Consider the following 15,919-nt stretch of genomic DNA (forward strand, 5'->3'; position numbering starts at 1 on the left):
ATCGTGTTTGAATTTTAGAAAGAGGAAGGATAACTGTAGGGCCTGTGTCATGAGAGATGCTCAATCAGTTGCCTCTGAGTTTACAGAACTCTTAAATCTTGTTTGCAACTGTGACTTCAAGACTTCCTAACTTTTTTCCAGGGTAAATATTTTATTATGGGCACAGTTTAATTAGGCTACCCTGAAGTTATCTGTCACTGTCATGAAGTACAGCTATTCACCTCATTTTTAACAGAATCCTGTTTTGTGACTGTTAAAAGTAAACTCCTGTGAGTTTAACTACTTGGTGTTTCACATATGAACAGAATGTGATGCAGGATGGGAGATTTTAGTTAGTGTCTAGAGACAACACTTCTGTAAACATGGACAGTGTGTATAAGCATGCACTGGCAATTGTAGCTTACTTGCTTATACTTCTGGATCAGTTTTTGGGAGTTCTCGTGTGCCTAAGTAGGACAGCTTGTGCATGACCTTTTCTCCAGGTTGCCTGATATTTCTGCCTCAGGGAACCTCAAGATTCAGAGGGCGAACTTTTTTCTCAGTTAAAGTAGATCACCTCAGTTATGCTGAAACAGTTACAAAGTGTTTTTAAAAAGCTTTACACTTCTTTATATTATAGGGGAAGGACGTTCAAAAGCCTTCATGTATCTTCTCTTTATGATGGCAGGGAAGAAATGATGTTTGTTTGACAATCATTATTTGAAAGCTATGTCCTGAACTTGCTTCAGTTGTAGCTTGTATTCTGATGCAAGTCATAACCTTGACTAATTTCCTTTTAACTTATACAGTATCTTATGATACTGTAATGCATTCTGTTTGAAATCTGTCCATACTTCAAACTGAATCTGGAACCTTAATACATGAACAGAACTTGAGACATGGTATTTTGCCGTCTTAATACTTGAGTGTTGCATCTTTAATGCCCACAGGAGAGAACAAAATTCAATAGGTCCTGTGCAGTTTGGCTGGCTTAAGTTGGTGCTCTATCAATCCACTATATACTTGCATTTTAAAGCTAATAAAGACCCTAAAGTGTAGCTTTGTAAGTACAGTCATTTTAACCCTTCCATCACATGATGGTAAGTTTACCCTTGCAAGTCTGTCAAATTACAGTATCTTTGACTAATTATCTCCTTTTTTCTTTTTGTAGGTATTGTGGTAAATGGCCTGATTAACATTAGTATTTCAACAATTGAGAAGCGTTATGAGTTGAACAGTTCCCTCACTGGCTTAATCTCTGCAAGCTATGACATTGCTTTTTGTATATTGTCACTGTTTGTATCTTACTTTGGAGAAAGAGGGCACAAACCACGATGGCTTGCTTTCTCAGCGTTTATGCTAGGATTGGGCTCACTTATATTTTCCTTACCACACTTCAGTAGTGGAAAATACCAGTATGGAGCTAAACTTGAAGGTAAGTTTATCCTTATGTTTTGAAAATGATTAAAAAAAAAATAAATCTCTATAGCAACTTGGTGCAACTCTTGATTTGGTACAAGTTAGTTAATCTTTGTCAAAGTCCTAAAAATAGGCTATTATCTCTAACAATGAAAATGAAATGGTTCTGTGGAATCTGTACGTTCAAGATCTGTCTCTCTGCACAGTGAACTTTCTTTTTCAGAACAGATCTGAGTGTCAATGTCAGTTCTTGCTCATAAGCAACGTTTGAATAAAGTGCTTTTTTGACTTGCATTGATTAATGCAATTAAAGCTCACTTTGTGTAAAAAAAAAAAAATAAAAATCTGGCATTTCTTTGTGAATAGGCATGCAAGTTAGGTCAGTGGTGTGGAATAAATATTACAGGAAGGCTGTTAGACCTACAGTCTTCTTGTTGAAAGGTGGCTATGTGTTACAGTTGTTTTGGGTTTTGAACTATTAAATGCGTCTTGAGTAATTCATTAACAAGTTTCACTAAGTTCTTCTAAAATGTTGATTGAAACTTGTGGGTCTCTGAAATAAAGAGGGGACAGTACTGAACAATACTGAACAAAGTAGTACTGAAATTGTGGGAGTAGCTTGCTCTTGGATCTTGCATATCTTTCCTCATAAAACAAAGCTTTAAGTGTAGTGTGCTTAATGCCAACTATTTGCATCTCAACTTAGTGGCACACCTGTAACTAATAAAGAAACATCTAGATATCTTTAAAGCAGGATGACTTAATCTTTTAGGATTGTCTTAATTGTTATTGTAGTGTTTAATAAGACTTATGTCTTCAATGACTAAGCACATTAGGGTGGTCACTAAAAAAAAAATCAGTAGCTATTAGGCAATCTCATGGAAGGTTCTCAGTCTTCCGGTTGTTGATTCTCAAATTAGTTTAGGTGTTAATCACATCACACACTTCCATGAGCTGTCCAGAAATCAACCATTAGTTAAATAACTTTGGTAAGCAATTGTTCACCTTCTAATAAACGAGGATATGAGGCAGAAGTCAATTGAACTTTTAACTGAACAAGGCCAAAAGAAAAAACTCTTCAGTGTTGGGAGGCTATAAGCAGATGATTGTTACCCCTTAGTAGAGGGACAACAACTTACTCCTGACTGTATTACAGTCCCATTTCTCTACAATTTCAGTTTCAGTATTACACTCCCTGCTTTTCTAGTATGGAAGAGAAGCTGAATTTAATACAAAAAAATTCCAACCTGATTTTATTTTTTTATTGAAACAAGGTTCTGACAGGGTGGGAGTGTGACGGGAGATGGCCAACTATAGCAACTGGTCCTACCAATTTGGGTTGAAATCTCAAAGAAGCTGTTACTGTCTCATCAAACATCTGCCACTTCATCCATCATTAAAGATGCTGTAGGGGTCTTGATACTTTATTAGGGATCATGTTCTACATGGACTTTTGAAATCTAAAAGCTGTAGCAAAAATTTTAAATGGAACATGTAACTTCTCCATGGCACTATAATCTGACTGAACTCATGCTGGTTTGAATGCTGTAATGCAGGTACCTATGCTGTGACTGTGGTGAACAGATTTAAGCAGTTAAGCTGATTTAAACAAAACACTATCAGAGGTAAATGACTGCAGAGTGTAGGAAATGTCTGCACTATGACAGACTCAATGTAAACCTGCACGTGCTGTGCAATGGCATCCTTTAACAGTTAAGTGAACCACAGTACATGATTTTATAGAATGTCTGGTTTAGCTAGTTCTGACGTTGGTGAAGTGTCTTAACTATACATTTGGTTGCAGAATTAATAGCAACACCCCCAAAAAAGCTTCTTTGCTTATTTCTTTGGATGAGTAGTTTATAGAGATTTTAATGGATTAGGACTAGGCTCCTTTGTTTGATGCTTTGTACTAAGTGTAAAATCTACCACCTAATTTACTTTTGAACAGTTCCTAGTTGGTTACTTGATTACTTATGTTCATCTGTTATATGTAAGTACCATGAGTTTCACTTGCAAGACAACTTCAAAGTATAGTTCAGAGCAACATTTAATATGGCTACTTTAACATTTAATAGATCTAGGCTGGAATACAAAATATATCTAGCCTCCACTATAAGGCTTACAGACTTCCCGGAACTTACTGTTTTACCTCCAGGTATTAATTTACTTTTATTCTGAGTATATACATATCGTACTCTACAAAACTACTCAATTTGAATTATTTATCATAATAAACATTCTTTAGAAATAGTTTAATCCACTTTCATATTGAAAGAGCAGTTAACCAGTGGTCTACCTATTTACCAAAATTTGTAGCCACAACAAACATGTCTTGTCTAATCTCCAGAAAGGCTTCAGACTCAAATTTGTAATCTAGATGTAACCAGTTATTTGTTCTGATAAAACTTTTTTTTTTAGGTTACATAGGGTCGTCAGTGTCTCAGCTGGCTCTGATATTTGTAGTCAGAAGCTCCATCTAGTGGTTTATCTGTAATGAAACGGTTCTGTGTTTTATTACTGGTAGACAGTACAAAGGACTGTGAAAACTGCAGATACTATAAGCAATGTGCTTTTAAACTTCCATCTTGGATCTTACTGAAATATGCTTAAGTTTGTAAAAGATGTCTGTCAGAGCAAATTTGAAGTGTAGCTCTTCACTTTACACAAGGAATGTAACTTTATTGTGAAGACAGTCAAGCATTGCAATAGATTACCCAGAAAGACTGTGCAGTCTGTATCTCTAGGGGTTTTAAGACCCTGCTGAATAAAGGTTTGAGCAATTTGGTCTGCATTCAGTTTTGACACTGTTTGGATTAGGAGGTTGAACTACATGAGTCCCTGTTGCCTCTACCAACTTGAATTATTCCATGAGTCTCTTCAGTTACAGGATGTGAATGATGTCTTTGGAAAAATGAAATATCTTTGTTAATAACAAGTCTTAGCCATTTGAGTTGAAATGTTTGTGCTTGATTTGAGAAGAGGAAGAATGACTTGAACGCCTTTCTTCAGTTCTCTGTTTTACTGGAAACTCAGATGGTGGATAAGTCATTTAGAGTCTGAGAGTTAGTGAATCTTCTCAGGAGGGCATTAATTGATCTTTTTTTCCCAGAACATGTCGAGGACAATTAAAGGGTGAAAAAGACTATGGCATTTGGGTACTAATGGCAATAGAATATGTGTGATGCCAGCCTCTAATTTGACTGTTTTGTCATGTACCATTACTATCTCTGTGTTTTTTTCTGTTGATTTTGCTCTCTGAAGAGACTATCTCATTAGTTGAATAATGGATAGTGCTGCTGTTCTCTACACTGTTTGGTCTGTTTCTCTGTACTACTTAGATGTTGTGTAATACTGTAACATCTGTCCTTAGAAACCAAGAACTTAGTCTTCATTCAACATATTCATTGAAGCTTTGAGTGGCTTTCCTATTCAAGACTTAAAGGGTGCACAAATTTTTAAGTTTAAAAAGAACTAGAAAACAAGCTGTGTGTTATTTCTTGCAACTCTCTTTAAACTATTCCCCACCCCTCAAAAGACAAAACCCCCCCGCACCTACTGGCTGCAGTTTGAGAAGTGAGTAAGGTTAGTCTTGACCTGTCTTCTATTTAGTGTAATTGCTAAAGCTTCTCACAGTTGGTTCCGCCTTCTTGGGTAGTATGTTGCATTAGATATTTGGTAATATTTTGGTCTTTACATAACTTGGATTCAGGTAGATGTGTTGGATTAAAGCATGCAAGAAGGTTTATAATGACTAACTCTGTTAGATGGCGTTGCCTTTAATGCAGTTGTGCTCTTTAAAATGCAAGTCTAATTCACTGATTTATAGAAGGGAAAACAAGTTTAATGAGGAAACAGTAGTTAAACATGGCCAGTCACACACGTTGAACTTCTCTTAGAGCTTGGCTTATCTCAGGTTAGACTTTCTTGACCGTGTAAAAGCCAGTGCCTTCCCTCTCCACCATTCTTATGACAGCAGCAAACAGGCTTCTGGATCTACTTCAGGTTAGATTTAACCTGTGTCACTTTACCAATCTGCTTAAACCTTGGACTGGTACAAGAAGGGGATGACACGAATGGCTGAGAGAGTAAACTGTTCTTTGATGGCAGTTCTGACATGCTGGTTTAAACTAATCTCATAGTTTTGTGGTAAATCATCTTTGCTTTTAAAGTGTTTCTTGGAAATATGAAATATGGTCTAACTGCACTGACCAAGTGTACTTGCTGATCTTAAAAAAAAAAAAAAGAGGCCCGATAGCTGATGCAAATAAAAGTATTCTAATTGTATTAAAGTGCATATTGATTGTTCTCTTAATTTTGTAGTTATACCTGATTATGTGGTTCTGAAAACAAACTACTGTGATAAGCTTTTTCTCCTCTCAACATCAGGATAAATTTCCTAGGGCATATAAACTGAAGAGTTAGAAAACTGAAGGAGAGAGGCTATAATCAATTAGTTACACAGTGGCACAGGCTTTTAGATTGACATGAACTGAGACATTGAGGGTGAGGATGGGGATTCATGAAGAACCACAGTCTGCCAGAGTTAGACCACCAGTACCAAGCATAGGTAACCTGCTTATTTCATGAAGCTATTTGTAGATCTCAAATTAGGCTACACTTTTGTCATTGAACATGGTTCGTGTCATTTTCTTGCTCTGCATTGCTTGTTTTCTGATGTGTATGTTTTAACAAGATACTACTATTTGTGCAATCCAGTAAAATAACTATCTAAATGCTGTTTTGGACTTGCCCAATGAGTATTAGAATGTAACTTATGACAGCAGGTATATTGTATATATGTGCTATACACGAATAAGTGTATATTAGCAAGATATTGTAGGACATGATGTCCTTCTACAGTCAGTTTTAGAAACTGTGCATGTAAATGGTATGAAGTTATCCTGGTTTAAGACTTAATTTCCTGCAGAAAAGAGGAATCTCGCTAAAGAGAGCAGATTGACAATAAGTGGAAAATACACTCTAAAAAACTTAATTTTCAGAGTAGTAATTCATAATAAAATGTTCCCTGCATGCCTTCATTAGAGCATTAAAATGAGGATTGTTCCTAAGTGGAAATGAATGAAAATTTTAATGATTCCTCCTCTTGAAGTTTTTGCATGACTACGTTGACCGGTTTCTGTGCAACAGCACTGAATTACCTGTTGTGTGCTACATGATTCTACTACCACTATAGTGCTGCTCCTTCTGGAGGAAAACAGGGTGAAGCCCATGGATGCATTTATAACATCAGCGTAGGCAGCTCTCTTTAAATATCTGCTGTGTGGCAAGCGCTTTCTTGTGTGTTATGTCCTGTGAGCCCGAAGTGTGGACAAGCTTGCCCTTTGTTTGCTTCAGTAAAAAGTGCTCTTAAGTAGAAAAGGACCTGGGAAAAACAATGTGATAATTTTGTAGCAAAGTATTGAGAATCAAGCGGTCTACTCACCTGACCTGAAGGGTGTTTTCATACATTTGCTCAGCATGGCCTGTTTCCACCAAAGGGTTTATTGTTGTCTTTAGGGTTGTACCCTCTTCTATGGAAAAACCTGGAAAGAACCACAGTCCTCTTTTTCATCTTGTCACTTGGGACTGTCTGCTACTAAAAATGCAGTGATAGCAAGAGGAAGGAGAAGAGAAAACATACTCCCTGTCTTCAGTTCCTCTTTTCTCTTCCCTCCTCATAGTGCCAAACATTACAGGAGCAGATGCAACCTTAAGCTATTTTACCTCTGCTTCCCTCTTTGTCTGTGTGTTTGGACAACTACAGAGGCTTTACATTGACTTCTAATTCTGGACATACGGCGTTGTATGCCCTACAAGAGATAGTGGTGTGGTTTTTTAAGGTGTCTCTCTCTTTTTTTAGGGAAACACTTCTCAAAACAGTGTATGAGAAGGGAGGATTATCTTTTCTTGTGACTCTGATGACTGTGCTTTCCTCTCCAGCAGTCCAACTTTACTCAGGTTGCTCAGGCTGCTCTGTCACTTAAGAGTGGAAGTTGTTGTTAGTGCTCCTCAGAATCATTATAAGGTACAAGAACAAAACGAAGTGTCTGTTACCTAGGAGTATTCACTAACCTGTTGAATGACCGTTTGACAGTTTGGTGCAGTTTTTGGTGTGTTTTTTTTTCTGCATACATCTGGTCAATAATGCTTTCAATAAGGCAAAATGTTTTAATAAGACAATTGCATCCATCTTTCCTTATCGATAAGGAAACAAAAACCAAGCCATGATAGTATTTCTTTCGGGAGATATGATGTCATAGAAGGTTATGGCCCTGTCATGTAGGATATATTAGTAGGCCTGGAAACTATAATGGGAGCCTGGCACTAACAGCACTTCGTATGTAGTTTAACTTTCAGTACAGGTTTTTCTTCAGTTGGACTGTGATGAGCTGGGTAACAGAATTTTAAAATCCTGCTGTCTCTGTCTTTCAGATACATGTCAAGTTCCAGGAGCAAGCTCTGCTAACTTCACTTGCAATGCCAGCACAAAGTCTTCACTTCACAACTATTTGTATGTGTTTATCCTGGGACAGCTGCTGCTGGGAGTTGGAGGAACTCCACTATATACTTTGGGGACAGCTTTTATTGATGATAGTGTCCCAAAACACAAGTCTTCCCTTTATATAGGTAACTTTTAAAACTGTTTATAACACATTGTCTGGGTAGATCAAAGCCTTTCAAATGCTTTTATGAATTCCTCTAATTAAATCAGTATTATTGTTTACTTATGTGTGTAAAGTGTTTCTTTATCAGTTACTGTGCAAGTTAGGTATTAGTCTGCTATAAGTATAAAGTCTTTTCAATAGTTATTTTGCAGAGCTTGGTAAGGCTACTTTGCACCTGTCCTGTTTTTTCATGTCAGTAACTGAAAGTGATTTAAGTGGTTAAATAGCCTGTCCATTAACAACAAAACTATTTGTAGAAAAAATTTGCTTTTTAGTGTTACACGTGTTGAAAACTACTGTATATCAGGTCGTAGCCAGATCTTACTGTATCCTTTAATGGTTTTATTTATTTACTTTCTGTCAGTAGGCTGTCCCCTCAGTGCAGGGACACTCCTGTGGATCATGTGATCAATACAGTCCTCTAGCCACATAGAGTAAATACTGGAAGTATCGTTCCTTAACTGAAAGTAAAGTGATTGCCTAGGAACATGGAGAATGTGTTTTGTCTTACTGTAGGGCTGTTTGAAAGCTAAGGAATACTAATTCTCAGCACTGGCTTTTAGTCTTTCCAGTCAGCATTCTCTGGGTTGTGTGTGTTTTTACTGCCAGGCTCATTGCAGTCTGTGTCTTCTATGGGTATGAAGACGTTTGCTATTTTCCCTAAATTTTAGGTGTAACCTGGTAAAAGTATGTTAGCCATATTGGTAACTCACAGGAGGAATTAAAAGCTTTTAGGTTCCTGGACTGTTTTCCAGACTGAATCAATATTTTAGAGGGCAAAATTGAAATCATCATCTATTTGCACACAATTCTTGATTAGTTGTTCCGGGTAAGCCACTTCATTTGATTCCAATAAATAGAATAGTTGCATTTGTTAAATCTTAAATAACAAAGACAGCTTTTATTTTTGCTGTTTCTTTATATTGAGGGAGAGGATTATTACACTTTTTTTTTTCTGAGGCCAGTAAAATAAATAGAGCAGAATTAGGGCTGTCTGCATGATTAGAGGATCAAGAAGTGGCCTGAAAACTCAGGAAAATGGTTTCAGTGTTCTGTTTGTACTTAAAATGTAACTGACCAATACAATAAATCAGTGCTTGTGCAATCTTCAGACAACTGCTGACTTCAAAAAAACAGTGTATTCTGCCTAATATAACAAAACTAGAATGCAAGTGAGTGGACAGGTAGCTACATTAAGCTTCACTTCTTTTTCTTGCTTTTATGCAACTTATTGAGGATTTAAAATATATTGTGTTTCTTTGCTTAATGCAAGAAGGCTTGTGCAAGGCAGTAAAAAAAAAAACCCTAAAACTTTCTGCTAGTGTCTGTAAATAGCTGCTAGCATCTTAGACTATAAGTTTGCAATTCATAAGTTAGTAGTTTCTTTCTCTTCTGAAACTGGGTGCATTTTCATGATGACTGTTCTTCTCTTGCTGAGCTGAGGCATCTATGTTTAAAGCCAATGAAAAGTTAAGCAATTCCAAATGGTAATTTAAATTGAATGATATGTAGGAGGGAATAGACACCTTTTAAGATAGGCTTGAATTTCTGTAGGTGGAATATAGACTTAACTCGTAAGATCCTATGAGCATGTCATTATTTCCAAAATACAGAAAAATCTGGGATATGTCCATTCAATATCAGTGGTTGCTTACTGATAATTGAGTGGCCCCTTCTACATCCCTTCCCCTTCTTGCACCTTCCCACCCCATCCTCTTGTCATTCTTTCTTGCTGTCTACAGAGAGTGAAATAATACTAAATACTCAGAATCCAGGTGCTCTGGAAAAATCCAGATTCTTCAACCTTCAATAGAATATCAGCAGTAAGGATGCCTGTCTTACTAATTATTTAGACAGCTTTTTACTATTAGTTGCAAACCTTTATTGGTGGAGACAATGCTCCTGCCAGCATTGCAACAGAAATCTGGCTGGCCAGGGAGACTATTGTAACACTGAGAAAATCTTGTCCTAAGGCCAAAAAAAAAAAGGGTCAACCTAAGAGTGCTCTTTAGTAGGATATGGTTACACCTGCACTTTGTTTTTTGTTGGGTTTTTTGTTTGTTTTTTAGAACTGTCAGGAGCTGTTAAGAGCCCTGGCTTTGTATTTTAAGGCTTATATCGATAAATTGTAATGCATATGTGTGGCAGATACCATGCCAAAAGTTTTAATGGTACCCTGGCTTCTGGTTTTGGCAGATCTAAAAATCAACAAGACTCAAAATAAAAATAAAATAAGTAGGTTCTTAAAGGTTCTGGGCATGTACTATTAGTAACTGATGCTCATAACAACCTCACTTAAACTTTTTCACGAGCTGGATTGTGATTGCAGGCACAAGATGTGCAAAAGGCAATCTAGTAATGCATAAAGATGATTTCAGTGAAGTGTTTTTTGCTGAACCTCTGGAGTTGCAGCTTTTAATGAGAGCTGCAAATTTTCTTGTCAAGGGACAACTATGAATTTTTTCTTCTGCATGCTGTGGTGGAAGTAATGAAAGTGAAAGAACAGGTTGAATTACAGAAACCACTTGGTCTGAAGTTGATTTCGGAATTTTTTTTTTTAAAGAAAGCTTTAAAAATTTACGGTGAACTTGATGTATTTATCTTCTCTTCTAGGAATTGGCTATGCCATGTCACTGCTGGGTCCTGCTATTGGCTACGTCTTAGGAGGGCAGCTACTTAATATTTATATTGATATCCAGATCCCAGAAAGGCAAGATACAACTTAGTCTTTTGCTTTCTATTTTCTTTTCCTAATAATTCAGATTAAAATCTTCAGCTTTTCTCCATGTAAGGAGGAGAAAGAGCTTTTCTTTGGAAAATACTGCATCTTCAAGAGCTTCTTTAGCTTGGTAACAAGTTGAGTTACGTCCCACAGTGAGTCACGCCATTGTGTGTGAAAGTTTTTCTGTAGACCAAATGCTTACTTCTAGCTTTTTGAGATATTAACTGTTTTAAAGCTGATTAAGAAAAAATGCTTTGTCTTTTGATTAGTTGTTCATTTATGTTTAGATTGCAACTATTGATTTCTTGTGCAAAGTTTCTCTGAGGTGGGATATGCAGGGTAGGATACCCGTACTTACCTCCTCAGGAAGAGCTTGCTAGAAAATCTACCAGTTGAGTAACAGTCGACTACTCAAAAAATAATGTTATAAATTGTACTGATGTCCAAACCAACAACTTCATTTACAGTTATTTCCTGGGTTTTAGGGACTTTGGATCAATGCAATGTCACTGTGAACTTCTCTATTGGCTTTCACATAACTCATTGATTATGAAGATTCTTTCTAAAAAAAGCTTTTTCAGTATCTTGAGAACGTTACAGGAAAATCAGGGCCAAGTCATGGCTTTTAAATCAGAATGAATTCGACTAATGAGTTGAAAGCTATATTTGGTATAGAATGCAATATTGTTATAATAAAGCTGATGAATGTGCTTTAAACAAGCAAACAATAAATTTAATTCATGTAAAAAACAAGAAAATGACAATATTCAAAGTCTTTCTCTTAAATCAGTATTAAAAAAAAATAAATTCCAGCTCACTGACTTCTGAAATTTCTGATTTAAATTAATGAATGGTAAACCTGCTTTTTCCAAATTACTTTCCCAGTACAAAGATGGATCAAGATGACCCACGTTGGCTTGGAGCATGGTGGATAGCATTTGTTGCATGCTGTTTTGCAATTTGGCTTCTTATAATACCTTTTTCGTGCTTTCCGAAACACCTACCAGGTAATTGTTTAACAACAATGGGCTACTTTGGAAGAGAGACTTGTTTACACTTGTGAATTTTAGACTGCTGGCCTGTGTGATTCCTTTTTGATTCTGTTTCTCAGTAAACTGTGTTTGGCTAAAACCTGATGATAAATACATTGCTTCCAATATGCAGCCTTTAAAACAAGGTGAATGGGCTAGAGGGAGGATCTTGCGTATGTAAGGATGTACGGTAGGACTAGAAACAGGTACAGCATGGAAACTGATGGTAAAAGTTTATAAGAGGCTTGCAGCTAATCATCCAGGCCTGTATTTAAAGCTGCTGTGTTACCCACCAAGAATCATACGGGAATTCCATTGACTTAACTCATGCATTGTTGTCTTTGTTGCCTTACTGTTTTGGGTGGAATAACAAAGCATGAATCAAAATATCCCAGAGCAGTCTTCTAAAAATAATAATTTTAGTATAATTTCTGTTCGGGCAGATATTATCTAGGAGTCCCTTGGGAGAGCATCTAAAGATCTTACTATGTTTATTTGGAAAGAGAAATGATGAAGGAAAAGGAAAAATGAAGTAGGGAACTGTGGAGAATGTAAAGACACTTCTAAAAAAAAAAAAAATAACTATATATATATATATATTGAAAGGGCTTCAGGATAGTCTGAAATTCTTAGGATATCCCTGATTATATCTTCTTACAGCCAAGGCCTTCCAAGGGAACCCTGATGCATTCAGCCGAGTTCTTCTTTCTGCAGCAATACATTATTGATCTTTATAGGGATGTGTACTGATAAAATATTTAAGAAGGCTTACAATGTCTGAACTAGTTTTACCAAGGAAAGGAAACGCTTATTTTGATGCTTTTTCTGACTTTAAGTATAAAAGCACAGGTATTCAATGTTTTCATTGTCAGTAAATGTGCTCATTTTTAGGAACAGCAAAAATACAGGCTGAAAAAATCTCTGAAACTCATAATGACGGCAGTGAGGTGCTTGTTGAGAGCAAGAATATTGGAAAAAGTTTTAAAGACTTTCCCATGGCTCTCCTGGTAAGAAATCTTGAATTTACTGAAACTGATATGTTCTGAGAAAATAAATTCTTTTTCAGGTAGTACACAGGTGTTTAGAAAGGTAGTTGCTTCTTTATTGTGTTGTAATAGGGAAGTGTCTAGTGCTACTAATAATTTAATGCATATTTGTTGATGCTTAAGATTGTTAAAGCAAGAAAAGCGTATTAGTCAAGTTCTGCATGAGAGTATCTGCTTTAAATTATGACTTCTAGTTTAAAATGTGACTTCTAGTTTACATGGTACTACAATGAAATGACTTCCTGAGTGTTATGCTAATTTCCCCCCATAGATACTGTTGAAGAATCCAGTACTTATGAGCCTAATAATAGCCAGTTCTTCAGAAGCCTTAGTTGCCACTGGCTTTGCCACATTTCTACCAAAGTTTATCGAAAATCAGTTTGGAAAGACATCAAGTTTTTCAGCAACTCTTGGAGGTAATGTGGCTTTTCACTTTTATTTTGTGCTGCACACCTTATTAACATTATAGGTGGAAGCTTATATAGGCATCTTGTGTTTTTTGAGGTATTTGTGAATATGCTTATATGAAATGCAGTTTTCACAGCAGAAACAGTATTTTTATATTATTCTTGCCTGCCCTGTGAAAACCCTGATACTTAATTCATCAAGGGTGCAAATCTAATTTTTGTCTGTAGGTTCAGAAGCCTTGATAGTCATATTCCAAGTAGAATGAAATTTTGTGTGCTGCTGAAACTGTAATTTATTTAGTTTTTTATTCTTGGTGAAAACCAATTAATTTTACTCATTTAAAATCAGCTGAAGGAGCATTAAGCCTTAGTCCCTACTAAAGGAAGCAAGATGAAGGGCAGCTGGAAAGAAAGCTGTGCTTACCACAAGTAAGGGGCTGACTTGGCCTTTTCCTTCTTCAAATCCACCATAACATTACTAGTGAGAGAGCTTACAACAAAATGAATAATTAGGATATATTATAAAACTACTGTGTAACTGCTGCTTGTTGCCTTACTGTTGCTTACTTGTATTATCTGATATGCAGCAGTAATAGGTAGAACAGGGGAAGGCTATGAAAAGCTAAGTGCTGGAGAAACAAATAGAAGAAATCTGATGGAAGAGCTGCAGTCGGTAGGGTTGCATCATTAACTCTGATACAATTACTTCTAAAGAACAGCAGCCAAATCAAGGCAGATAGGCCGACAGCTGCTTGCAATATGGCAGACTTAGTATTCCTGGAATATGTCTTGCTAAATTACTTCAGCCATATAGTGCTGCAATATAATAGACATATGCTAGTTGAAGTGCTCTTTCTCCAACAAAAATATGTTTGGGGGAGACTCTGAATGACTTACTTCCCTGGATAATACTAGGCAGTGCTATCGCTATTCAGACATCATTGCTTCAAAACAAAGTATCTGCAAGTTTTAAACAGAAATAAGTTGGAATACATGCTCAATTGTTAAACAGTAATCAGCAGTGAAGTGGAAAACTGAGTGTTCCTTTTTTTGTCTATGGACCTTGTCTGAATTTCTTCTGATTTGAGTTCAAAATATTGACTTGAAAATATTGACAGTGTCAATCAAATGTACAGCTTTAAGGAAATGCCTACGCTAATGTTGAAAGGTAGCTGTACCTGAACTAATGTTGAGCTAGATAGTCTTACGTGTTACCAAGGACCATGGTAACTCTTTAAACTGCCTTGGTTCAGAGATTCCTGCCCAGTATGTAGTACTCTTAAATAATCTAGTTTTGCTGTGTTGAGCTTGGGTTTTGAGCAACTATAAATTACGCTGTCTAGTTGAACTCCTGGAAAGGCTAGAGATAATGTAAGGGTAGAATAAATTACTCATATGGTCAGATTCTGGTAGGATGGTTTGAAAATGACATCACGTGGACTACATCTTAAGATACAGGTAACTGTTGTGATTGGTTTTTTTTTTGTTAGCATAAAGTTATACTCTAAACTACTTCATTAATTATATCTTGCTTTTTTTGTGTAATTGCTGGTGTCTTGTTTTCCTCTAGGGCTTGTATTAATTCCAGCAGCAGCACTAGGCCAAATCATAAGTGGCATCTTGGTTTCCAAGTGCAAACTGGATTGCAAAAGCATAATCAAGTTCATGATAGGCACTTGTTCAGTGGCCCTACTGTTAAACACAGTGTTTTTATTTGCTAAATGTGGGAATGAACCTTTCGCAGGTGTCTCTGAAACGTATAATGGGTAAATATATTTTAATGCACTCTTGGGTTTGGTGTTAATGTTTAAAATAGATAAGCTACATCACAGAATACAAAACCTTTAAAAATGTCATATTTTAGCTTGATGTATGAAACTGAAATGTTTTATGGAACTCTAAAACCTTGTTCTTGGAATCTTTATGTAGTAGATGACTAAGAAAATGTAATGATACATTGCCTGCAAAATGTTCTGAGCAGCCTGGTGGTCCTCAAAAACAACAACAAAATATCCCAGTTTCTGTAATTGTATTGACTACAGCTAATTTTGTATCTCTGCAGAAGTAGCATGTCTTTTGTATCTTGTTTTATTAACTAGCTGTTGACAATATCTGCAGTTTGTTCCTGGAAGGAGTCTGCCACATGCAACAATTTCATGAGAGAGCGATGAGGTGCGCTGCAGCTTAAACTGATTGCAAATTTTTCCCTAGAAAACAAAGATGTTATTGTAGCATCAGGTTCTAGGACGTCTAGCCTCCATTTACGAAGGAGGCTTTCTTTTTTCCCTGTAAAATAGCTGTTAGAGGTAGAAATTTAATGCAAAGAGCATAGCTCAGTGACCTGAGTGGATGAATAAAACAGGGAGAGTAACACTGTTAACTGAAACATAATTCAAAACATTTTCGGCTAATGTGTAGGAAAGAATTCTCTAAGCAATATGTACTTTTCTTTCCCTTAAACAACACAATTCTCATTCCTAATGAGAACGCAATCTATCACTCATTTTTAGATACTTGTAGTATGATGATAAAAATTCTAGGGCAAAAAAAAGTCGCAAAAGCGAAAGTAAAAATGAAGCAAGATTAAAAATAAATACCTGCAAGGATAAACATTCTTTAGAAAATGGATTTCTAGGTCTGCTTTTAA

At 36.3% G+C, this 15,919-nt stretch overlaps 1 protein-coding gene across 2 annotated transcripts in view; it reads left to right on the forward strand.

The window, feature by feature from the left end:
- The window catches only part of SLCO4C1 (solute carrier organic anion transporter family member 4C1), a 31,857-nt gene that overhangs the window by 4,372 nt on the left and 11,566 nt on the right, over nt 1–15,919 (forward strand). For both annotated transcript variants that reach the window (XM_054186654.1, XM_054186655.1), the window contains exons 2-8: nt 1,151–1,414; nt 7,834–8,028; nt 10,680–10,776; nt 11,674–11,795; nt 12,711–12,826; nt 13,137–13,281; nt 14,843–15,038. In XM_054186654.1, coding sequence (XP_054042629.1) covers nt 1,151–1,414; nt 7,834–8,028; nt 10,680–10,776; nt 11,674–11,795; nt 12,711–12,826; nt 13,137–13,281; nt 14,843–15,038 — 1,135 coding nt within the window. The remainder of the gene's footprint in view (nt 1–1,150; nt 1,415–7,833; nt 8,029–10,679; nt 10,777–11,673; nt 11,796–12,710; nt 12,827–13,136; nt 13,282–14,842; nt 15,039–15,919) is intronic.

The sequence above is a fragment of the Rissa tridactyla genome, chromosome Z, assembly GCF_028500815.1.
Source record: "Rissa tridactyla isolate bRisTri1 chromosome Z, bRisTri1.patW.cur.20221130, whole genome shotgun sequence".
Lineage (NCBI taxonomy): Eukaryota > Metazoa > Chordata > Aves > Charadriiformes > Laridae > Rissa > Rissa tridactyla.